This window comes from Taeniopygia guttata, chromosome 4A, assembly GCF_048771995.1.
Source record: "Taeniopygia guttata chromosome 4A, bTaeGut7.mat, whole genome shotgun sequence".
NCBI lineage: Eukaryota > Metazoa > Chordata > Aves > Passeriformes > Estrildidae > Taeniopygia > Taeniopygia guttata.
The window spans coordinates 17,483,077-17,509,121 of NC_133029.1; the positions used below are offsets into that span (position 1 = coordinate 17,483,077).

A 26,045-nucleotide genomic window follows, 5' to 3' on the forward strand; every position below is an offset into this window, starting at 1 on the left:
TCTCATGCCCTGCCAGTGAGGAGATTTGGGGCACAAGGAGCTGGGAGGGGTCACAGTCAGGACAGCTGACCCCAACTGACCCAAGGATATTCCAGACCATCTGGAGTCATGCTTATCAAATAAACTGAGGGAAAGCCATCCATGGGCTGGACAACTGCATTGTGCATCCCTTGCTTTGTACATTGTAATTCTCTTTTATTATCATAATGTTGATTAGTTTCTTCCTTACTGATGCATTAAACTGTCTTTATTCTCAACCCACGGGTTCTCTCCCTGCCCCGGGAAGGCAGTGAGCCAGTGGCTGTGTGGGGTTGGGGTTAAACCAGGCCACCCAGATCATCCCCCGTGTGACAGGGGCAGGGCCAGCACTGCTGGGCACAGCTCCCCCGCCCCCTGATGTGGCCTCGCTGTCTTTGGGGACAGGGCAGGGTCCCTGTGAGTGCCACAGCCCATGGAAGAGAACAGGGGACGAAGCAGAAAGACCTTCCAGAGGCACTGGGGGTCTGCTCCGGCTCCAGGGTTGGTGGGACAGGAGAACCAAAGATGCCACTCTGACACGGCTTCAGTTTTGCTGAAAAATAAGGCACCAATGCCAACATAAGGCTGAATTAGAACAGGACAGAAGCCTGGCTGGAATAACCTACAGCCAAATCTGTTATCAACCTGTATAAGGGAGTTTCTTCCAGTGCTGCCTAGAAAGATAAGCAGCACCTAGAGCAAAGTGGAGCAATAAAACCTTCATTTTAAATTAACACATGATCAGCCTGGCCTCTGGAGAGTGACACATTTGTGCAAGCAGGAAAGAAAATCTGTGGAAAATGCCATTCTGTCACAAATTGTCCATGCTTTAATTAAGAATTCCTCATCAGGGAGGAAGATAACTATGAGATCCATGAGGGGAGGAACAGAGTTGATCTATAATGAAATCAGCTCTCAAATGAGGTCGCCCACCCATGCACTGCTTGTGCACACGCAGCAGGAGCAGGAGCCAAGTGCGGGGAGATGAGGCCAAGCTTTTGTAGCTCTGCAAATGAATGGGTCACACTTTGGGTGGGGAGGGGACACGAGGGGGAGCAATGCAGTTACGTGCTGGAGAACTTGAGGACAAGGGCAAATGTGTCCTCCCGTGCTCTCCTCTCAAAAGACAATTCCCTTATTCCTGTGTCTCGTGACAAAGTACCCTGGGACAGGCTCCAGGTACACACAGGCCAATGCAGCATCCCCACAGGGCTTGCCCCATTAAAACAGAAAGTAAAAAACACCTTTCTGTCCCCTTGACACAGATTTAGTACATAAAACCAAGCCTGCCCTTAATATCCTTAAATCTTTAAATGACTCACCATATTCTGCTTTTCTGGTCAGAAAAGTATATCGGCTGTGACTCTAAATGCCAGGCACCAGAACTAGGAAAAGAATATTTAGAGCAGTAGGCTACAACTCAGGAGAGTTGATGTGGCCACAGGTTTCTCTGTCACCTGGAGAATCACCTGGGACCACACTAAAAACACAGCAGGTGCCCAAAGTGAGCTCAGAATTTCTTTGGTGCCAGAAGGATGGGGATAATCACAGCTTCAGACTCCATGTGAAGAGATTCACCTGGGAAACTACAACACTTGCTAAGAGTTACCAGTGCAAGAAATCACCAGCACTGTGAGAGCAGAGCTGGCATCTGAGACTGCAAGAAGACAAACCTTCACTAAATAAAAACAATAGCATTGCATGATCAAGTGCCCAAAGTGAAACATCCGGGGCCCCAAAGCAGATGTGAACTACAGTGAGCATGGCCTGGGCACTGCAAAAAAACCCTAAAAATTGCTGCAGTGGGTTCTGTCTGTGAGTGCAGAACTGCTACCCATGCTGGGATAAGTTTGCACAATGTTCCTGCAGCAGCATCCCACAGACCAGGAAGGACAGGGCAAACGTGAGCCAAACCCATCCAACTCCTGCCAGCATTAAACAAGGCTCTGATTTCGGGCTGTGGGAGAGGAGCAGGGCTCCTGGAGGCCTTGGAAGCTCTGCTGGAGAAAGGGAACACGCTAAGCCTGAACACATTTCTCATGACCCTGAGACAGGAATGGCTTTATCCAAATCCCACTGAGAAACAAGAGTGCTACAGGCAATGTTTTAAATATTTAATGTTTACACAACACTCGGAATACAAATGGCAATTCAAAGAGAAGGGAACTCCTGTCTCTGTGAGCCCCTCAGGGAGTTTTCATGTGTGTTTTTCAGCTGGATTGATGCCTCCCCATACAGATGACAAATGGCAGCAGGGGATGTGTCCTGTGTGCCCCAAAAACACCTGTCCTGCTCCACTGCACAGGGCCCTCGCTGCCAGAGAAGCAGGGAAGAAATGGTAATTTCAGCTCATTTGGACCCTCATTTCAGCTCCCCATACAGATGACAAATGGCAGCAGGGGATGTGTCCTGTGTGCTCCAAAAACACCTGTCCTGCTCCACTGCACAGGGCCCTCGCTGCCAGAGAAGCAGGGGAGAAATGGTAATTTCAGCTCATTTGGTCCCTGTGCCAGCCCAAGCTTTATTTCACTGCCAGCTCTGCCCATTCAGCTAGTTCTACTTCTTCCCACTGCCATCAGGTGAAGCTGCTCCAGGTTCTCACAGCAGCATCTTTGCTATAGCTCCTGCCCAGGCCCACAGTGAGCTCCACCACTACAGCTGCTCTCCCACCCCAAACCCAGTTATTTCAGCTTCAGTTCCACAGGCATTATTTCACTGCCAGCTCAGTTTCCACTCCAGCTCCACATCTCCCCACTGCTGACGGGTGAAGCTGCTCCAGGTTCTCAGCAGGATCTTCATTTTGTCTCCAACCCTTCAGTCCCTACCCTGTCCCTGTCCCACACGGGTTTCACCTCCAGCCCCACCACCTTTATGTCTCACCCGCTGTGCTGCCTCAGCTCCAGCTCCTCAGCTTCCCTCTGCCTCCAGCTAAAGGCTGCTCCTGGTTCTCACTGCAGCCCAGGGCTGTTGACAAGGACACAAATCAGCCACTGCCATCACTTCAGTATCTCCATGAGCTGTCACACCCATCCCAAATGGGTGCTGCTGCTGAGACCTGACCCCTAACACGCACCCTTCCACAATCCCACCCCAGCCAGCAACAGAGGCAAGGAAGAGCCACTGAGCCCTGGGTTCCCCATCCCAAAATGTGTCCTTGGGCTGGTTGTGACCCCAGGAACCCTCAGAGAATCCCCCTGGCTGGGCTGGAAGCCCCTGGGCAGCTCCATCCCCTTCCCTGTGGGATTTATGTCAGCTCCACGTGGGTTTGGGCCTGCCTCCAGTCCCAGGGCTTTATGTTCTCAGCGGCCCCAATCCTACAACCTTCATTTAATAAACACTACTTGTCTAGTAAAAGAATAAAAAACTCTAATGCAAAACATTAGTGCAACATAAGAGCAACATAACAATGGAATAAACCAACTCTATTGGCTGTATTTTTTAATACTACTTCAAGCTCCACGGGGCCGCATCCTGCCCACCCCTCAGTTAGGTACAGCTGTCTCCACAGCTCCGCACCAGCCTCCAGCGGCGCCGCTGCCCGATCCGCACGGGGCATGGCGGGCACTGACGGGGTCGGGCCGAGAACCGCCAGTTCGAGGGGGTCGGGTCGGGTCGGGTCGGATCCCGGCGCCCCCCGGCCCACAGAGCGGTGAGGGGCCGGGGCCGGGGCCGGGGCCTGGATCGAGCCCTCAACCGCAACCAGCTCCCACACGGACTGCCGCCCGCGCTGCCCGCGCACGCCATTTATAGCCGCGCCCGGCCCGCCCAGCCAATCGCAGCGCGCCGCCCGGCCCGCCCAGCCAATCGCAGCGCGCCGCCCGCCCCGCGGTCCCGCGGTGCCCTCAGGCCCCGCTCCGCCGCTCCGGGCCCGCCCCGCGCTGTGCCCCGCCCCGCTCCCGCCCGGACCGGGACCGGACAGCCCCCGCCGGCCCTTCCCGGCCCCAGCAGCACCTGCGGTACCGGGCCGCGGCTCCGCCGAGTCCCGAAGCGAGGCCGTGTAGATTGGGCCTCAGGACAGCCGCCTGAGGGGCCGGGCCGGACTGCGCGGGCAGAGGCTGGCGGGACCGGGCCGCGTGAAAGGGCGGCTGGGACTGGAGGGACTTGGAGTCCCCATGGAATCCCGGCAGTCCCCATGGCGTCCCGAGAGTCCCCATCACATCCCGACAGTCCCCATGGCGTCCCGACAGTCCCAATCACAGCCCGACACATCCATCCCATCCCAACAGTCCCCATGGCATCCCGATAGTCCTCATCACATCCCAACAGTCCCAATCACATCCCGACAGTCCCCATCACAGCCTGACACATCCGTCACAGCCTGACTGTCCCCATGGCATCCTGACAGTCCCTGTCACAGCCTGATACATCCATCACAGCCCGACAGTCCCCATGGAATCCCGACAGTCCCAATCACATCCCAACATTCCCCATCGCATCCCGACAGTCCCCATGGAATACCGACAGTCCCAATCACATCCTGACAGTCCCAATCACATCCCAACAGTCCCCATCACATCCTGACAGTCTCAATCACATCCCGACAGTCCCCATCACATCCTGACACATCCCATCACAGCCCGACAGTCCCCATGGCACCTGACAATCCTTATCGCATCCCAACAGTCCCCATGGCATCCCGATAGTCCTTATCCCATCCCGATAGTCCCCATCGCATACCAACAGGCCCTATTGCATCCCAACAGTCCCAATCCCATCCCGACAGTCCCTACCCCATCCCAAATGCCGCTATCACATCCCAACAGTGGCTCTGCCATCCCAACAGGGATTTCAGCTCCAGCCCCACAAGCTTTATTTCACTGCCAGTTCTGCTGTTTCAGCTCCAGCTCCACATCTCCACTTCCCCGCCAGGTGAAACTGCTCCTGGTTCTCACGGCAGGATCTTTTGGGTTGCAGCTCTCTGAGGTTTCATCTCCAGCTCCAGAGCGCACATTCCAACCACAGCCTCGCAGTTTTGCTCCAGTTCAGCCATTCTCTGTCCCAGCCCTACAGTGATCTCAGCTCCATTCCTATGGCAGCCCTACAGTCGCTATCCCGGCACCGCAGGGACTCCAGCCGCTCCTCGCTACCCCTTCCCTGCCCCAGGAACCCCAGTGACCCTGCCCGGCCCCAGGGCCCCTCGGGGAGTTCCCACTGCCACAGGGCACGGGAGGGCCAGGCAAGGTGGGCAGGACAGGGAGGGGTGGCAAGGCAAGGCAGTGAAGGGCTAGAAAAGGCAAGGGAAGGGAAGGGAAGGGAAGGGAAGGGAAGGGAAGGGAAGGGAAGGGAAGGGAAGGGAAGGGAAGGGAAGGGAAGGGAAGGGAAGGGAAGGGAAGGGAAGGGAAGGGAAGGGAAGGGAAGGGAAGGGAAGGGAAGGGAAGGGAAGGGAAGGGAAGGGAAGGGAAGGGAAGGGAAGGGAAGGGAAGGGAAGGGAAGGGAAGGGAAGGGAGGGGAAGGGAAGGGAAGGGAGGGGAAGGGAAGGGAAGGGAAGGGAAGGGAAGGGAAGGGAAGGGAAGGGAAGGGAAGGGAAGGGAAGGGAATTCAAAGCAAGGGAGGAATATGCAGGGCTAGGCAAGGGAACTATCACACCTTAGCTACTCCTCCCGTCCCTTGCCTTTCCAACCCTTCCCTAGGCTTGCCTTGCCTACCACTCCCTTGCCTTGCCTTATTTTTTCCATCCCACCCTTGCCTTTCCCACCCATACCTTGCCTTCCCCACCTATCCCTTGCCTTTTCTACCCCTGTCTTGCCTTTCCTACCCATTCCTTGCCTTTCCCACCTTTATCTTGCCTTTCCCAACTTTTTCTTGCCTTTCCCATCTTTTTCTTGCCTTTCCCAGCTCTCCCTTGCCTTTCCCACCCCTCCCTTGCATTTCCCACCACTGTCCTTGTCTTTCACATCCATTCCTTGCCTTTCCCACCTTTTTCTTGCCTTTCCCACCTTTTCCTTGCTTTTCCCACCTCTCCCATCCCTTTCCTTTCCCATCCCTTTCCTTTCCCACTCTCCCATCCCTTGCCTTTCCCACCTTTCCCATCCCTTTCCTTTCCCACTCTCCCTTTCCTTTCCCACTCTCCCATCCCTTTCCCACTCTCCCATCCCTTTCCCACTCTCCCATCCCTGGGCGATGCCGCCACCGCGCGGCCGCCGGGCCCGTCCCCCCCTCCCCGGGCTGGCAGGAGGGAGGCAGGCTGGATTTAATTTGTGTCCTGCAGGGAAATAAATCCTGGCATCCTTCCCTTGCAGGGCTGTTTCCCTGCTCCTCCTTCCCCCCGTGACCAGCCTGCCTGAAAAATAACTCCAAGTGCCCACTTCTAATCCTGTCTCGTCTTTTTAGAAATTTTTCTTGTGATTGTGGTTAAGGTAGTTGGGGGATAAAGCCTGCTCTGTACACTTCAGCTTCTGTGACAGCTGTAGGCAGGGCAAAGCACAGCCCCTTCTGTGCCTTCTGTTTTAGGGATTGTCTTCCTTTAACTCAGTCCTGTGCAGAAGGTTCAGTGCTAGCGAGCCATCAGTCTGGGACTGACCCTTACTCCAACCCCTCCTGTCATTTATGCTTTGGGAGAAATTAGGAAGGAACCTGATATCAAAATTCCACAATGCAAAGGATGAGTGACCCAGGTCCAAAACGGTGTTGTTGAGCAAAATCAGGCACAACTGGATACACAACTCTGAAAATTTTCAGTGAATCTTGCTTAGTTTTCAGATTTCTTGGGCTCTTCTTTGTTCAAACTGCTTAAATTAGAAATAGAGTAAACATGTAGGATTTAAGTTGAATCTCTTCTGGAAACCATCTTATGGTTTATTAATAAATTGCCCCATGAACATATCTCTAGTGGGACACAAGAACCTGGCAGTGGATTGTGTGTGCAAGGTGATGGGCAGGAATTTCTGAAGGTATGCTGGGCTCTGAGCTCAAGGTGCTGAACATACAGATGTGGGGTATAGAAGACCTTGTGAAAGAGCAAATTCTGGTGGTTCCTTGTGCTGTGGTGTCTCTACACAACAGGCTGGCTCTGGGCTCTGGTTTGCTCTGAGGGTGCAGGAGGAGTCAGCTTTGGAAAGCAGCAAGGCTGGAGCAAGAAGAGTGTGGTGGAGCACTGCTCATGGGGTGCCTGCAGGCTCTGCAGGAGAGCAGTGAGGAAATTTGGGACACCAGGAAATGCAGCACAGCCATGGATGGAAACCAGTTCATCCAGAGGAGGGGACACATCCACCAAGGAAGCTAAAGGCTGCAGGGTTCATTCAAGGATTTTAGGTACAATGCTGTAAGGTTAAATGGTTCACAGTACTTGAAACTTCTTTTCCAGGTTGTTTTTCTTCTGTTACTTGTCATCTATGTAGCTCATCTTGCTGTCTGTCCAAAGGAATTTCTGTTTCTGATGAGATTTCCAGCAAGAGCTCCTCCTCAGCCCAGACAAATCCCATCCAATTCTTGGATTACACCACTCACATCAAAAAGTTCTCATGGTTTTGTTCTGCACCGGATCAAAGCAAAGGCAGCTACTGTGAGAACACATCTTATAAGCTGTGAATATTATTATCAGCTCACAGAGTGGAATTTTTGTTGTGCTCTTTTGGGAGTGTTCATGTTCTTCCCTCAGCTGTGCAGATGAATCACAGTGTGTGTGTAATATACAACCATCAGCTTTTTATTTTGATTTAAACTCTGGGCTACTTACTCAATCAGGAATTGGAAACACATGGATTTAGTATGAAAGGCTTTTTAACTCATGAAATAGTAAAACTGTAGTGGCAGCTTCCAGGGACTTTCAGTCCAAATTTCAGCATGCATTCAAAAGGAATTGGGGTAAAAGAGCAAATAGTCCTGCAGTGAACCTAGCAGTACAGAAATTTGTGATACTTTTTATTCATCTTCAGAGTATTTTGTGGATGTAATTCACCCCCTGAGATCCAATCTCCTGTAGGAGACTTATCAGTAATAATGTCGAGGAGAAGGAATGAACCTATTTGTCAACTTAGACCAGTTATGCTAAAATGAGGGTTAAATGGAGGAAGAAAACTGGGGAGAATATATAAAACCATAGTACAGATGAAATTTTGTAATGCATTTTGAAATGGCGCTTGTTCAAAAATGGGACTACTTTTACTAAAATACAAATAAAAGCCACATAATGGCAAAATAAAGGTGTTATCATCCTCAAATCAGAAAAAAAAAAATCAAGTCAAATTAACCCAGATGTTTAGGATTTACCCAAAAGGAAATTGAAGCTGAGCAAAGTATGGAGAAGAGCTTGTTTTTCCAAAACCACTTCTTGTTGAGAATTTGTATCCTACTTTTTATTTTGCTACAGCACAGAGAAATGTATTATTTTCTGGGTTCTAAACTTTGTTACCCCCACAAAGTGATACCAACTTCTTTACTAGGAGGGGAGAAAAGGATGAATGCTGTGCAGCCTAATAAGGAATGTAAGTATGGGTTTTTTTAAACGGTGCACATTAATCCTTAAAAAAAAAAAAAAAATCCCAAATAAACTCTGCAACTCTTGCCAAACAGCCTGGCCTTATCTCCTTCTTCAAGAGTTCATTCAGAGCTCCAGCACAGCCGCAGCTGATGGTTTGTGAGTCAGGAGCACACGAGGCTGTGCACTTTTGGTCAGCTCGGAGTCCCTGGTGTCCTGGGACATCCCTGGAAGAGTTATCCCAGCAAACCCCTGGAGAAGTGATCGTGCTACAGCCCGGAGAGCTGCACGGTGAGAAGCCCAGGGATCAGTGTTTGCAGGAGCTGCTGTGGAGTTCCATGTGCCCCAGCAGCGTCTGACCCCAGCCAGGTGAGTGCTGACTAATGTTCACTGATTAACACCTTTGGCACCAGGAATGAAAACTCTGTGAACCCTAACGAGCCAAATGAGAAAATGTTTTGGATTACTTAAATTGTTTAATATATAGTTCTTTCAGAAAGTCATAGCTCGGTGCTAACCCTGAGCCAAACTTTATTGCAGGATTTATTACCAAAGCATGGGTGCTCTCCTTTCTTCTTGGATAACCAGTTCCACTCTTCTCTCTACAGGCATCCTTTATAGTTATTCTAAAGAAAGGGGTCAGACTGAGAAAGTGTGATTTGATCTCTGCTCATATAATTCCATTTGCTATTCTGTCTCTGATCTTCCAAAATATTGTCAGTTCTCACCGTAGATTCTTTCACTGTGAAATTCAAGGGGTGTTTTTTGTTTGGTTGGTTTGTTTTTTGTTTTTTGTTTTTTAACTTTATTTCATTGTTCTTGTGCAGGAGAGATTTTTGTATCTCCAATAATTGATAAGTGGAGACATAAAATAATGGAGTGGCCTGATAAGGAGTTACTGATTAATTTGCAATCCTTTTATTTAAACTAACTTTTATAAAAAGGCAGCATGGAGAGATACTGGAATTCTAAAGAAAGCTGTTTCCTGTGGTTTCAGCACAAAGCCTTGGATTGAATGAATTAAATTACAATGCTGTTTGCATTTCTTCAGAGCTTTTTATAGATCATTTGACTGGATTAATGTTAACCTCTGTGATGTTAACTGAAAATGTGTCTGATTTTGAGGCTATACTGGAAGCCACTGAAGGGCAAGGTTTCTGTAAGCATGAGGACACCTGTGCACTTTGGAAAATCCCGAAAGGAGCCAAGGGTTTTGTCTCTGTTTGCAATGATCTTAAAGAACTTCAGGATTTTGTTGAAGGTTTCACCTGCAAATCAGGTGGAGGCAAAAATCTGCTTTGCTGCTAATGCCATTGCTTTTTAAATCTTTGCCCTTGCCTGAGGGGAGAGAGAGAAGAGTTAACAGTTCATGGGCAGCTACTGGGGGTAAACTCCCATGGGAAAGGCAAGGAGGGGAGAGAGGGAGTCCAGCCAGAGTTTTTCCTCTCTGAGTGTGTTCTGCCAGGACTTTGAGTGGTTTTGACTATGAAATCAGCATTGTACTGCTGAACAAACACAGGTGTGTATTGATTTCACTCAGTTCTCAAGCTGAAAAGATCCCACACACCCCTGACTCTCAGCCAGCCCTACAAATCTGGGGTGTTTCTGCTCATGCCAGATGAAGCTGTTCCCCCTTGGGCACAGTCACCTGCAAGGGCAGCTTTTCTCAGCAGCTGTTTGCTTCTGTACTCCCATCCTGAAGGGTCAGAATGAGTTTGCACTTTATCTCACCAGTTCCTGGTGAGATAGAGAGATGGAGAGAGAACAAGCTGTGAAAATCAATGGCAGGTTCTTGGCAGAGCTCCTGCTCCACTCCTGGGCTGAGGAACTCTCAGGCTTGGTCCTGACCCAGCACCCACTCTCTGCAGTGCAATTTGAATTCTGACGCTCAGCTGGAGTACCACAGAACCTCTCCTATCCCAGTGAGACCTGAAAGAAAAACCTGGTTAAGCACTGTGCTGTTGCAGTACAAGTGTTGTAATTAATTTTATGGAAAAAAGAAACCCTTTGGTTTATAGTCTGTTGATTCTGTCAGGCTGTGATGCTGTCTGTGAAAGAAAACAGCTTGTGGGCTCCTGATGTCCAGTTAGTCTCCCCCACATTCCTGCCCAGAAGTGATAGGATATGGGCAGATACTCCCAGATGAAAATATGTGGTTTCCTTTCTTGATTTGAAGTTGGCAAAACTGCACAGTATAACAAGGTTGGCATGGTCCTCTTTCTGCAAGAAGGCAAATGTTTGTGTCACCTTCCTGTAGGTAATTCTTCAGCGGAGCTAACAGAGAAACCTTTATATGCCTGTAAAAGTCCTGAGTTTTTTATCATCTAGAGGCCATAAAACAATCAAATTAACCTTATTTTGTTGGAAAATCCAAATACTGGATGAAAGAAGGGCTAATGCTGCACACTCATGGCATCCCCAGAGTGCACAATAACTTAGTGCTTCACCCAGTCAGGAAGAGCACTGCCATCCAAAACTACTGAGTACCCTGGAGCACAGGCATTAATACTGGACAGCATGCTATTAAATTATCCTGTGCAGCAAATTTGATCAAAATTTATCAGATTCTTACTAATGCAATTGCACCTCCACACAGCATGGTTTAACACTGACATTTTACATTTTTATTGGCTTATGCAGAGGAAGAGAGGAGATCCAGTACAGCATAAAGCCTCTCAGTTAATGTCTTGAGCTGTTTACAGAATTGGAATGAGTAAATTTCTCCATAAGAGATGCTTCTACTGCAGCAGTAGCAGTGGAACAGCCAAGATCATGAAACCACAGTGTTTATGAAGTGGAAGATTTTCAACTGCTTTAAGTTCCCCTGCACTTAATACAGATTTGCAAAGTCATTATGTTGTAAGGACCTGTGATCACTCTGCACAGCAAGAAAGAGCAATAACCTTTTCCAGCTGGAGATCTGGCAGTTCCTTTAATTAGTTTTACAGAAAACCAGTTCAGAGTAATTTAAAGCTTTTGGCTGCAGGGCTGCTGTTTTGGAGACATTCACTGGTTTGATTGTTCTGAAACAAATTGTGGAGACAGAGATGTTTCGGAAAATACAAAACTATGTTTGCAAACAGCGAAATACTTGAGTCCCTGTTTTGCTCTCATAGTCCAAACAGTGGCTTTAAGGTCTGGTGAGGAGTCAGTGTTGAAGGAGCAGAGTTTGGAGCTGGGAGGTTTTTGTGTGCTGTTAAGACAGGCACACAACTGCAGGTACAAAAGAGAAACCTGAGAACCAGGTGTGGCTGTTACTGCTGCTAAGGTGGCAACTTGGTACCTGCAAATGGACAATAATCTTCAAATTGGGCTCATACAATAACAGAATGGTTTGGGTTGGAAAGCTCATCTCATTCCACCACCCTGGGCAGAGAAATCTTCCAGGCTCCTCAAAGTCCAATCCAACCTGGCCTTGAAAACTTCCTGGGATGGGGAGTCCACAGCTTCTCTGGGCAACCTGTGCCAGTTCTCAGGAAAGAATTTCTTCCTGGTATCCTAATCTAAACCTCCCCTTTTTCAATTTAAAACAACTTTCCCTTGTCCTATCACTGTCTGCCCATGTAAAAAGTTGCTCTCCCTCTTTTTTATAAACTCCCTTTAGGAACTGAAAGGGTGCTCTGAGGTCTCCCTGGAACCTTCTCTTCTGCAGGCTGAGGCACTCCAGCTCCCTCAGCCTGGGAGGGTACCCCAGAGCATGGAATATGCTGTGTGCATCATTTCTGCCATCCCTCCGTGGCCTTACCAGACACGGGCTCCTGGACCAGCAGGAATGTGGGCCTGAACTCAGGTTTCACTTCTGGAAGAAGCAGTTTCATTTTCAAAGTTGTGTCCAACTGTGGCCTTAAATCCTGCCTGGAAATACACTTTGCCCTTTTAGTCCTGGTGCCGTGCATGGAAATTCCTTGGAGTCCTACAGCTGGAACAGCAAAGCAGGGTGTGTGATAGAATTTATGTGTTAGGACACATCAAGCCTCCTCCTTGCAGAGGAGTTTCATCTGGCACCGAGGACCCTCTGCAGCTGCCTGGCCCCTGGGGCTGGAAGTGCTGGGTTTGGTTAAGAAAACCCATCCCTGCTGTCCCTGCATCCCTCGGGTGGGATGGGAGTGGGAGGGACGGCTGGGCTTAGCAGCTGCAATAGCTGCTCTGCCTGAGCTTTTACCCTGCATGTCACTTGGTCACACAGAGTACCAAAACGGGCATGAGAGCAGGTGAATTCTGTTCAGGTTTGTGTATTTATTGCATGAATTCAAGGCTAAGGAGGGTGTAGTTATCCCTCGCACGCCTGTCTGGACAGTCAGTGCTGTTTGTTGTGGATCTCTGTGCAGCAGCTGGGGGAGAGGAAGTGTGGGACAGGGAAATGTGAGTGTAAAGAGACACTGTTGGGTAGTTTAACACTCAAAGCTTACCTTAACGCTCTGGTGAATACCTGGATTTCAAGTGAATGTCCCTTTAATTTATGACTGCTCCTAAGGCCAGGAGCTGCTGTTTGCCCAGTGCTGAATGCGATTTAGCTCTGCTCTGGCTGGCTCTGGCAGAGGAATCATCTCTGAGAAGAAACGGTAAGTAAAACTGAGATTGTTCCGTGGTCAGGCTGAAGAGGGGATTCTGCACCAGCTCCACTTCGCTCTTCTGCTGAAACCCTTTTTCTAATCAGAATGGGAAACTCTGGAAAAACAGAGGGGCAGAGAAAAACTTAAAAGCTGAGAGGCTGAAAGCTCAGTGACATGAGACCTTCTGTACTTCTGCTGATACCACGGGGTGACCTGTAGAGCTCTTCAGCATTTTTACCCCCTTCTGTTCTCCTCTGTCCCTCCCCTGGAGTGGTCCCTTCTCCCTGCAGAAGGACAGAGTGTCTCTGAGCTGGGGTGCAGTATTTTTAGGACTGTATTTCTTAGTCCACTGTGCACAGCTGATTCTGTATCACATGGCAAAGCAAGGAGCCCTGGCAGAGCAGCTGCCAAGCCCTGCAGTGTTTCCTCAGCACTGCCAGGTTGGAGTGCCAGCTGGGCCAGGGTAAAGCTGGGGGTGTGGAGCAGGGGATGCTCTGCTGCCATGTGCCCCAGCTGGAGGAGGGAGGAGTTCTTAGTTTGGGAGCTTCAGTCATCAGCTGAGGGTCAAAAACTGGGAGCTGCTTCAAAAATAAATCTTGGAATGGGAGCCAGGTCTGCTTCAGGCCATGTCCTCATAAGTGAACACTCCAGGAGAGGTGGGCTCAGCTCTGCTCCTCCATCCTCAGCACTCAAACCACCAGGCTGTTGCATAGAAACTGCACTGACATTCTTGATGGAGGGCTTTCCAACGAGAAAGAGATATTTTATTGAGTTTAAAATGGGCAGCTTTGGGTTCCTGTGAAAGTGAGTTCTTCCTGGTTCTCCAGGTGGTGGTGGGACTTCAGTTCAGTGCCTCCTGGGTGGGGTGAAACATTCAGGGGCCAGGATGAGCAGCCCTGGGAGCCTGAGCCCCTCAAACACACTGCAGATGTCACAGGGAGTCTGGAGAGGGGCAGGATAAGAGACTGGCAGGAGAAGCCCCTCCTTGTTGGTGTTTCCCTTGTTGTGCACTGCCTGTGCAGCCCAGGGCGAGGCACCTTCTGTGCATTGCCACAGAACATTCCAGGCTGTTGTGGAATGGAGTGTTAATCCTGGAAGGACTCACGCTCCTGTCTGGCAGATAGGTGGGGAGAAAGGGCAGGGGAATGAGGTCATGAAAGACCTGTCTCAATGAATCAGGCAGTGACAGAAACCTCATCACCCAGGGGCTATTTTTAAAACAAATAGACTTGCTTTAGAATGTTAGATAGCTCATGGGGGATTTTAATGATCAAGAATGCCAGTTATCATGAAATAATCTATATCCCACCCAAAATTAGTCAGATTATTTCATTGTGGTCCCTGAGGTACCTCTGTAAAATCGAGAAGTTGTTCAACACTTGAACAACTGGTTTCTGGGGGGAGCAAATCTATTTGCCTTGTCTTGGGAGGCCACCTGGCAAGTGAGAGGCCTTGAGACTTTTTTTTTTTTTTTCTTTTGAGGGAGATAAGTAACCAGAAAGTAAAAGAATCACAAAATGGCTTTGGTGGGGAGGGATTTAAAGCCCATCCAGTCCCACCCCCAGCCATGGGTAGGGACACCTTCCACTATCCAGGTTAATCCAAGCTCCATCCAACCTGGCCTTGGACACTTCACAAACACCTTTCACTCACAAGAACAAAGACCACGATAAATTTGACATTTCCAAGTGTTCCTCCTTACTCTTCTGTATTTCTCTTGCTGTGCTCACTTGCACACCTGCAAAAGCTTGGTTTGGTTTCCTACAGATTTGTGGAATCTCATCCAGTTTGTGCTGCAGGTGGCCCAAGGAGCACCAGCTGAGCTCTCTGCAGCTGGACACAGCCAGTGGCTGCCAGGACCATGTGGTGCCACGCTCCAGAGCAGGATGTTGGTTAATTCAACCTGCATTTGTGTTTATTGCTGTAGGTGAGGAAGGGGAGATACATCTCTGATTCCAACCTGTGTCCAAAGGGAAGAGGAAAGGAACTGACACACAGGACCTTTCCAAACTGGGTAAGTTCAGATGCTCTCACCACTCCCTCTCTAGAAGCAGAGGTAGCATCCCTCATGTCCTCCAAATTTCAAACTACCCTGAGTGATTTCTATAATTGATTTCTCACTTGTAAAATGTTTTAAAGCAATTTGTTTGAGCTCTGTGGGTGTGACCATAAACCTGCCAAGTTTGATAGTCAGGATTCTGAGAATTAAGGTCTGAGAACACATTGTTTGGTTTTTTTGCCATTGTTGTGCTTTTTAAAAATACTTTTAGTGCTCATGAGTTCTTTGCAAATATTTTCTCATTCTGGGAATTCAGTTCCCTGAAATGTAACATAAAGTTCAAAGACAATAGTACAAGCCGAAGGATTGTCACTTAAATTAAGATGGAGAAATGTGGAAATCTGGTTTTGTTTTTCTTAGGCATAAGATTTGGAGTAGATAATTTGAGCTTTAGTGGCCAGAAGAAGAATGTAGGACAAAGACAGCCCAGCCCTTCTCACATGGTGCAGACTGAGAGCCAAGCCTCACTCTGCTACCTTTCCAATCAATTAGACAAAGCAAAATGTTGGGTTTCTGCCTGGCCTGGGCTCTTTCCTGATAAGTCTTCAGTTCAGACAAAAGTATGATCCTTTTCTATAAGATCTTCTCAGGTTTATACTTTCCTAGTCTTTAACATAATCTGATTTATAATCCGGGTTTTTTTGTTTTATTTTAAATAAATCAGTGACCTCATTTAGAACAAGATACATGCTCTCTTGTTAAAGACCACGGAATGTTAAAGACCAGCTATGGGCTTTCAAGAGCCTTCATGGTTTGTCCAATATTGATCTTATGTAGGCAGGAAGATGTCTTCATCAGTGCAGCTCTTCCAAGGTCAGAGGTACCAGGAGCTGAAGGGGCAGTGCCTCCAGCAGGGCCGGCTCTTTGAGGATCCTGAGTTCCCAGCCTCGGATGAATCCCTTTACTACGACTCAGCAGCAAAGGGGAAAGTGGAATGGAAGCGGCCAAAGGTAATGGATGGATGTGTTTTCACTCCTGCTGTCTCACCCAGCACAGACACTTCAGCAAGAGGTGCCTGAGCAAAGCTGTGTTCTCTTGTGAATTGCCACCCTCTCTCTCAGCTCTTTCTGGTCAAGGCTTAGCAGCAAGTTCTACCCAGAGAGAGTGGAGAGTTTTCCTTTATTGGTTGATTCCAGCTCTGGTCTCTGCATGGCTATGCTGAATTCACAGTGGATTTTGTCTCTGACTTGTGTAAAACCTTAATTACCCACCAGTGATTTTCTGTGCCAAATGATCAGCTATTATCTGTAGGCAACCAAGAATGCTTGTGTCTATTTGCCACTTTTACTGGCATCTTAACAGGAAGACAAATATGTCATTTGCTTTGAATTGTAACTAATGTAGTAGGCATTTCAAATCATTAATACCACCTATATTCGGGGTCTGTTAGTTGGTTTGCTCTGAGATTTTATGCTTCACATGTATTTTTAAATCAGATCACAGCCATAAGCAAACAATTCAGAAGAACACAAACCCATTCCCAGTCTGGCTTTCCATCAGTGTCATCTGTTGTCTTACAGTGACAAGTGTAATGGAGAGGACAGTGGAAGCCTCCAGCCAGATGCACGCAGTATTTTTGCCCTTAAGCATGATGAATCACTCCTTTAGTTCACCCATGTCCACTTTAGAGATTAGAATTAAACTTCTGGAAGCACAGACTTGGACGTGTTTCCTTAGAAAACACAATGCCAATGTGATATCCTTCACATGCAGCTGGTGCTGTTCTGTGACAGGGGACAACAGACGAGGCTGACCAAGGCTGGACTCTCTTTGCCAGGATGGCCTGAGGCTGCTGCTCTTCTTCTTTCCTGGCGGTGCTCATTCCTCACAGCAGCTTCTCTACTGGAATTTTAGTAAGCAGTCCAAGGGTTGCTTTCCTGCTTCTCATTTCATTTTTCCAAGTAAGACATGAGACTGAAGAATGGGGAGAATAAATTTGGGAAAGAACAACAAGACATTCCAAAGTCTATGGGTTTATTTTTATTTCCGAGCACTCTCCTCTTTATTGGAGTCTTTCATCCCCTCCTAGAAAAGGAAATACTATGCAACTATTCTCAGTGAGGTCAGGAAGAGTGTTTTTTCTTCATAAAAGAGGTGAAGCAAGAGCTAAACTCTAGCCAAGGATGCCATTTTGGGCCATTCTTGTGAGTATGAGTTTGTTCAAGGTGGTGGTCAGTGGTTTGAAGTCTAATTGTAGGTCAGTGATTAGCTTTGCATTCAGTTATTACCCATTAAACATGACGTTAACGTAGGAAACCTCATATATTAATTGATGTTCTGTTTACATAAATTTTATTAGCATTTATCATAAAACCATGCACAGATTGACCTGACACTCCTGAGGTGTTGAACCATATCCCACCAGTCCCTGGCCTCTGCCAGCCAGAAGTTCAGAGGGTGAATTGTGGTGTTGATGCCAAAAACACAGAGCCATGGAATCTTCTAGGTTGCAAAAGACTTCTAAGATCATTGAATCCAATACTTACCCTGACACTACTGACTCCATTACTAAGCTACGTCCTTAGCACCGGGTCTCTAAAAACCACTTCCAACTGCAGTCAGTTCCAGTGCTTGACAGCCATTTTGGTAAAGAAATTCCTCCTTACATCTAATCCAAACCTCTCCCAGTATGTGAATCCTTTGTTGGTGTTTCAGAACACTGGGCTCTGCTAATACCCCAGTTCCTCTGGGATAAACCCGTGAAATAACAACTGAGCTGAGCATGACCATTTTGAAGGTGCAGCATCTTCCAGAGTCCTTCAGTTCATGCAGGAAGCCTCCTGGGAAGATTCTCTGTGGGGAAAACCTGCTGGTTTGTTGGAAAAAGAGTAAGAAACATTCACTCTGGTTAGTGGGCATTCTTTCTGCTCACTGATATTAGCATCATCCTGCCCTTTCCTGTGATTTCCCTGGAGTTTCCCCCCTGTGCCAGGCTGAAGTGGGGCTGGGGGCAGCTGTGTCCTGCCAAGAGGGGACGTCCTTGGCCACCTGTCCTGGTTAACACTGCCTCTGTGTGGTGGTCCTGCTCAGCCTGGGCTGAAAATACCCAGAAGTTCCTGTCACTGCTGAATGGATGCTTTGTCTTATTTTTAACTAAGCCTCGGGTTTGTGTGAACTTTTTCACTGACCCTGCAGAAAGGATGGAATCTCAAGGACATCTTTGTCAGTGTTAAACAAACAGCAGTGATCTCCCAAGCAGGGCAGGCAGGCATGTGAGGAAAGAGTGGGTAAGCTTGCTTCAGAGATAAACTGTGTTCTTTAGTTATTCACAAAGGAAAATAGTCTGATCCTACAGAATGAGACTCTTATCATGTGCTTTCCTGGTTTCCCCGCTTGACCCTGTGTTTTTTAAGCCCTGATTCTGCTTTCATCTGCATCTTCTCTTTATGAGAGGGCTATGATTGCACCCTGATGTTCTGGGAAGACAGAGCTGGTCTGTGTCCAGGCAAACAGCACAGAAAGACACCATGAGACAGGGCTGCTGATCTGCTTCCCTAGAAACCCCTCCTGTGTCCAGCCCACAGAGGGACACTGCTCTGTTTGCTTAAATTCCCATTAACTCCAAAGGTCAGATGCCTGGCTGAAGGTGGAGAGCTGCATCTGCAAAGACCAGTGCCCTTTTTCCTGGAAACACTGCGTGCCATGGGCCCCATTCTCCACTCTTCTCACCAGTTTTCCAGCCTTTTCAGGGATGGTTATCACCATGCAAGAAAAAAGTCCAGGAAATAAGGCAATACTGTGTTCTGGAATGATACAGTAATAGGAATAGATGGAACAAGTGTCTCCTCACTTCCCAAATTGGGGTGTGTAAGATGAGCAGGTTTGTGATTTAGCCAACTTTTATTCTCTGGTCCCAGAGAATTCTGCACCTTCACATGTTTACAGGAGGCAGCACCAGCTTTTGTTTGCTTCTAACTGGTGGAAAAGTATCCTTTGTCTCAGGAGCTGAAACATCTTTATATTTACAAGTGCTGATTTAAACCCTGAACCGTCCCCTACCTTGTTACCTGTTAAAGATTTTGCTCTCATTTGGAAGGCAGAGGAAACTTGGGGCAAATCCCTGTGTGGGCACGTAGTCTGGGTGAACTTTACAGATTTTACATTAATGCTCTTTATTCCACAGTGACAGGATTCGTGGTCTCAGTATCCTCCAGAATATTCAACAGTAACCCAGTTGTCATAAATTTCATGGAGTGGGGATCATGCAAGATTTGGCTGTCAGGTGTGAGCAGGCCTGGGTTAAATGTCCCTCAGATGTAATGCTCCTCATCATTTCATTCCTGTCTCCTCTGTAGCTGTGTCACTGCACTCTGGCCCTGTTTTCCAGCTTGAGCAAGACCAGAGACATCTGCTTATGTTTGGGACTCTGCAGAGCCCGTGGTGCCTGCAGGAGAGGGAGGTGTCCTGGCACTGCCTCAGGCTTTGAGCAGTTGCATGTCCACTGCAAGAGCAGTTTCAGGGCATGGAGTGGAGTGACAGCTCATCACACCGTGGGACATCTGCCAGGATGGGGCCTGGGGGGAATCCAGAGCTGGAGAGTGGATATTAAAGGGGAAGGCCATCAGCTGGCATGGCAGTATGTGCACTCCTCTCAGAGCAGCTGCACTGCTGCCTTCTGTGTGACACAGTGCTGGGCTTGGAACAGCCCCCGTGAGCAGTGACACTTACCCGGTCTGCCAGATCCCCTCTCCATGCCCCAACACCCTGCTGGAGTGTGGCTCGTGGTTAAATGATCCCTTTTTCACATCTGAATGTGCCTTTTTAATTCCTTCAGCACCCCCTTTTTTTTTTTTTTTCCCCCAGTTAAAAATATGGAGCAACAGCAATCATCTTGCTTAATTAGAATAGGGGTCTCTCCCCAACCCTCCTCCTCACCCCTAAAGATTTGCATGATATAATTATTATTTTCCTGAAGAAATTACTTATTCTGCAAAGCCTACATGTACTGAAACAGCTGAAGTTTAGGCTTCTGTTTCCCTGCCTATCTCAGAATTGTCCACTTTTCTCTGCTGTTGGTGGTTATTGACTCTTGTTCAGGTGTAGGTAAACACACATTGCAGAGCTCTGTGTGCTGACATTCATGTTTGCACTGGAAATAATGGCACATGTGGCATCTGGGAGGTGAGGAAATGTGTTTCAAAAGGTGCTGAGCTTCTGCTGAGCTTTGAGGGAGCTCACAAATCCTGTCATGTGCCTCAAGCACAGCTGGGGACACAAAGGTGGTTTCAGGTTGGAGGCTGTGTGAGCCAGTGTCTTGTGGTTTGCTTGTTTGCTGGGCTTCTCTGGGACCTGTTTGTAGCAGAAAAGGGCTGTGAAAGACTCAGCTTTGCACTAAGATGAAATCAATCCTGAACTGGCTTCTTTTCCTTATGTGTCTGTCGCATCCTGGATCTCAACACTGTGGATGTTGTCCTCCACAGGCAGTCCAGCATCCTTCAGTGGGTGACCTTCAGACATTCAGTCCATAAGTGCAGCTGTACAGAGCTACTGGAGGATTTTAGGACTTTCTAGATGACACTTGTGATCATTTCAACAGGCACTTTGTGTGCTGTAATTAGTTGTGAGTGCACTAACTGTTTGCCACTGTTGCAAATAGTTTTCCTTGTCATTAAAAGCAGATTTAGCTTGTGATCTTCAGCTACAGCTCATTATCTATGGAAAAGTTTAAAGTCAGATATTTCTTTGTTAACTGCATGTGAGTGTATATAAAGAGAATGATTGCAGTGCACCTTAATTTTTATAGAAGGGCTTAAGCCTTGCAGACTCAAAAGTGGTATAAAAGGTCACAGGCAAAGTAGGCTCTGACCTGAGTTTAAACCCTTCATCTTAAAGAAATAGGAAAGCTATTAAGAGCTAAGCTCTGGGAAGCAGTCTGCCCTGGAAGATAATCACAGATTGAGGGGGAGGTTTCTGTACACATTAATCATAGTTTTTAGGTTAAAATTGTGGATGCAGGGACCGTGTAGTCCTCCAGACATGGTGCAGTCTTCTCTCAGCGTAGAGGGGGTGGGTGAGGGGTCAACAACAAGCAGATGGGAAACCACCAGAAGAAAATAATGCCTAAATGCTGGTGAAGAATCTTTTCTTTCCTCATTAAGGATAAACGTGTCACCCAAAGCTCCTGCAGCCCGAGCCTGGCAGTGCTGCACGTTGGAGGGGAGCTGCTCCAGCAGCCCGGGTGCTCAGAGCTGTGGGGCTGAGCTGCATCCATCTGTCCCTGTGGTGCAGGTGAGGATGTGCAGAGCGGGAGGAGCTGCGTGCCCAGGGCTGGCGAGGAAGGCGTTAACCCCATCCCAGCTGGGCAGCCCCGAGGTTGGCACGGCTCCCGAGGATGCAAGTGGCAGCACAAAAGCATCCTCTTCGCACCCGTTGCCCTGGCAACTGCACATTCAAACAGGATTGGCAGCGGGATCCTGCAGGAGATGATGCAGTTGCAATTAAGTGGAATTGTCTTCACGTTGTTAGAATTAATTTTGACTGGGAGGGGTGGTGGGTGCGTGTTGGGGGTAGAACGATGAGCTGCCACCCCTCGGAGATGCCGGGGTGGGCAAAGCTTCATCGTGCTCTGGGTTTCTTAAGGGTAAAATTCGTGCTGGCACTTGGCTTCTGAACATTGGGGGTTTTGTTGGAGCGACTGAAAATCTGCCTCGGGAGCTTTATTTGTTTAATGAGGGTGGATTTGGTGGAGTGAGTGATCTTCTGTGCAGCTATTGATGTTCTTGCAGCCTGGTGATCCACAGACTGGAAATGCAGGGTTTACTAAGATCCCAGGGAACTGGGTTCCTAGGAGGAGGCGTCCAAAAGTGGAGGGCAAGCTCTTTCAAATCCAGCTCAAAACAAGCCTTACCCTTCCTGTATGTTCTGGATCAGCTGGGGTCAGAATCGGCTTTCTTGTTTTATTTGGTGAAACCAGTTGATTTGGATAATTTTCACCAGCAGCTGGAAATATAAAATCATTTTCAAGAGGAGTGTGGCCACCTGGTTTTGCCAGGGAGTGATTTCACCAAACTGTGATTTGGTGCATGAGATACATGGGAATTCACTGAAATTCAAAATTTTCTAAAGCATTTAGCAGCCAGGATTTTGGAGGGAATGTTGAAATCAAAATGTAATTTAAATACAAGTTCTAATAACTCAAATACATATAGAATGCACTGATCTACAGAGATCAAAAAAGTAATTGGAATCCCTTGGAACTGGAATTCTCATTTTGCCAACAAAGAATGGAAGTTTTCATAGAGCATATCATGACAGAATAACATTGTGATTATTTGTGCTACCCTAATACAATCCTGTAATCATTTTGAAGTTAGGAACAGTCTCAGACATTCCAAGTAATTGATCTTCCTGAGGAGCACACACTTTGTAAAAATGGAAGGGAGAAATATAGTGGCTTTTTTTGTGGGGGGAAAATACTGGGTTAAAATACTTTTTGGTTTTAATTTAAATGTTGTAACTTTTCCCCAAATGTGCTGATAAAGCTGAAGTATTTATTGGATTTTTTTTTTTTTTTTTGGAGGCAAGGAAACATTTTTTAGCCCTGAAGGGCTTTCCCTTGTTGGTCTTTTAAGGTACTTAGAACAGCATGTTCTGATAGTGTCCAGCCAAACAATTCACTGAAAACATCATGGGCTTTGTTTTGTTTTTTCCTTTCTTCCATTATTGTTTTCTCCTAAGGTTTTGAGGTTGGGTTATTTCATTTTTTTTCACTGAACATGTTCTGAAGAGGAAATGTGGCACCTACTAGCACCCTGACATGTGAAGGTAGGGAGCTCCAGGCAGCTGTTTCCTATAGTCCACTGCCCTTTTTTGGGTGAGAACTAGCAAAGTTGGATTTTTTTTTTTTTTTTTTTTTGGGAGTGTGTTTGTGTGTTTCACAACTGGGAGGTTCATCTGGGATTTTTTTTTTTCACAGCTGAATGGAAAAGGAAGAACCAAACAGGAGGATTTTTGTTACATCCGGCATGTAAAACGTGCTTGATAACTCACAACACCTGAGAGCAGCCAAAGGAGTCTCCTGTGTTCCAGGCTGATATTATTATTTATGAATTTGTTAGCTAATCTTTTCTGGAGCCAACCTGTAGTGCAAAGGGAAGGGCCTTTATTGCCACAGCAGAAGAGCTGCCACAAAACATACCTTGTTGAATATAATAAAAATACTTAATAGTCAGTTGAGGAAATGTTATGCTGGCCCCAGGGAAAGGGGATAGGAGGGTTGAAATGCCCACACTGTGGCCACTGTGCAAATTCATGTTCAACATGACCCTGATCCTTTGTCAGTGGCTCTGACATCTCTGCTGCAAGCCCTGCCTCAGCTTCTGCAGGTGTTCTGCTATCACCAGGCAAACTGAAAAATGTGTGTTGACTTTGTCTGCGGGTTTGGCCTATTATTATTCTAAAGTAACCTTTGTAACCAAAGCCTCAAATTAATAATTAACAGGCTTGCCTCTGGAAATCTGATGGGCATTGGACCCTGAGAAAATCCTGTTAACAGCAAATATTTCATATTGGATTGCATTTTGCTAAAGAGAATCTTAAATTTAACAGTATAAACTTCACCAACAATTATCAATTTCACAATGTAATCCCCTAGCAAGGTGAAATCTTTATTCATTTCTGTCTGTGACAAGACCAACCCAATTTCTAACATGAAAGTGAAGCCTGGATGGTGGGCTGCGAGGGCAGGAACCCAGAGCAGGCAGGCAGAGCTGTGTTTAAATGGATATGTGCACATGGGTGTGTGCACATGGATGGGGCAGGGGCTTGGGAAGCACGATGCTGAAGGGTGAAGCAGTGCTTTGGACTTGCTTTGCCACCCCAGGGCAAATCTGAGGCATTTGGAAGGCAGGCAGAGCCAGAATCTGTGCTGGAGAGTTTGAATGGTGGTAGCTTTATAAGGGAAATGTAATTGTTTTTTTTGTACGAAGGGTAGTGATGGGAAAGAGGATGGGTCCAAGGAGAAGCGACTGGGCTGAGCAGTCACCAGACACAAAGGGTTGTTGCAGATGTGTTGTTAAGCACTTTCTTTCCCAGCTGTTGGTTCCCGGGGGCAGAAAGTGGAGCAGAGCTGTGTGTGGTGCCCCCAGGACTCCTCTCACACAGCCAAACAAACAGGGAGGGATCTCTTCATTCCCTGAATTGGCTGGGATTCCACCCTCAGGGGTTGTGTCCAGCTGTGTGAGCCTGTCCAGGTCCCATTTCCCCAGGCCAGGCTCTGAGGTGAGTGCTGTGTGCTCTGGTTCTAGACCAGAAACCCTCAGAACCTGATAAAATTCCATTTCTGTGTCTGCAAAGGTCCACCAGAAACAGGATAAAATTCCACACTGTTGTAGGAACAGCTTTCTGCAGCAGGCTGGTGATGCCCAGCTCTGGCAGAGTGTGCTTCACCCTGAAGAGATCTTGTGTGTTAATTTGTAAAATGAAAATATGGGCACACACAGTACTCCAGGGAGGGAACCTCACTTTTTTTGAGATGAGTGTTTAATTTAAAAAGACCTATTGAGACTGAAACAGATACTGTTTGGTTCTCTTGGGGATGTTATTTTAAGAAAGTGTCCTTTTCTAAACAATAAAAACTTAGAGTTTAATTCACTTTTAGTCCCACCGGTGATTTCTGCTGGTACACCTCGATATTAACATCAGGGGTTTTGGTCCCTGGCTACTTTCAGAGTTTTGGGAATCTCACTGTGTTCTGTTTGTCACCTTGTCTGTACCCCAGCAGGTTGAGTATGGGAGGCATGATGAAAACATGGTTTGGCATATTTCCATCTTGGTTTCTGCCTGGATAAAACATTCCTCCCATAATATTTTGTCCTTAATGTTTTCAGCTGGGGAAGTTGTGACATGTTTCTTCTCGGAATTGCCGAAATGTTCCCAGAATCGAGCTGCTGCTCACCCTTATTCTATGAAATCCATCATTTTCTTTTTATTTTGCCTGGAAAATCTTGTTAAGATGGGGCTTGCCCAGAAGAAGAGATGAGCAAGGCACCATAAAACCTCCAGGTCTGACCTCTCCAGTGCAGCCTGGTGACTGAGTGGACCCCATATGACATCAATTTGATGGCTCAATCCCACTCCTGATGTCACATCAGAAAATTCTTTGGTTTTAGTTGTGCCCTTTGTTGCTGGAAGCAAAATCCCCACAGTGGCCACCCTTTATTTCCATAGGATGAAGTGGCAGTGTTTGGAAAGTGGCAGCTTTCAGTGGTATTATTCACCCAAGTCTTCCAGGACTATAATTAAAGGCAAACATTTGTAAATGACATGCATGCTTGCCAAGCAGACAGCTCTCCAGATGCCAGTTTTCTGTTATCTTCTCTCTTGGCACTTTTTCCAGTTTGTATTTCCCTCCCTCAGATTGCATGAAGGCTTTCTTATGTTGTTGTGGTTATTTCCTCTGTAGAAAAAAAATATTAAACGACCTCAATGTCATTTCTAGAGAACAAACAGTACAACTCCAAGGCTCTGAATGTTTCTTTAAAATGTCAGGTTTTATTTAGTTGGTTCAGTTGTCATTAGATGAAAATTGGTTTCTCAAGCAGTTGCTGTTTGTCCTGAGGCGGTGTGGTGATGGTAAGAATGACATGGTAAAATTAATTTTGAGACTGTAAAACAAAAAGCCTGAGGATCATATCCCCTGCTAGCATAAGTCTTCTTACAGTAATTGTTAGTTCATTGATTTAGTCTTCCAAAAGAATTAAATGTCTGACTTCTCTGAAGCGAAAATTACAGCCCAAACATGCCAGTTGCAAAGGAAATTGAGGTATTGTTCTGTCAACACTATTCAGTAAGAGTGGAAAGCATCCACATCCAAAAACTGCTTTATGTGTGACAAGCTTCATGTTTTTGTCATACTATTTCCATATTTAAAAGGGTATTTGGGATGAGCTGGAATTTGAGGTTTAGTAAGCCATTCTGCCTCTGATTTGCAGAGTAATTTGTTTGAATTTCGTGCTGTGTTCCTGTGAATCCAATGTATGTTTCCTTCAAGATTAATTCT

The 26,045-nt window shown here is 47.2% G+C and overlaps 1 protein-coding gene across 2 annotated transcripts in view; it reads left to right on the top strand.

Annotated features, from left to right (window-relative positions):
* The first annotated feature begins 8,545 nt into the window (after positions 1–8,545).
* Positions 8,546–26,045, top strand: part of CAPN6 (calpain 6) — a 48,594-nt gene continuing 31,094 nt past the window's right edge. The window contains exons 1-3 of one of the 2 annotated variants that reach the window (XM_030272916.4): positions 8,546–8,803; positions 14,915–15,001; positions 15,824–15,996. In XM_030272916.4, coding sequence (XP_030128776.4) covers positions 15,832–15,996 — 165 coding nt within the window. In that variant the 5' untranslated portion in view covers positions 8,546–8,803; positions 14,915–15,001; positions 15,824–15,831. Of the gene's footprint in view, positions 8,804–12,606; positions 12,997–14,914; positions 15,002–15,823; positions 15,997–26,045 lie in introns of those variants that run through there. The other variant, XM_041716221.2, reaches the window with a different exon arrangement.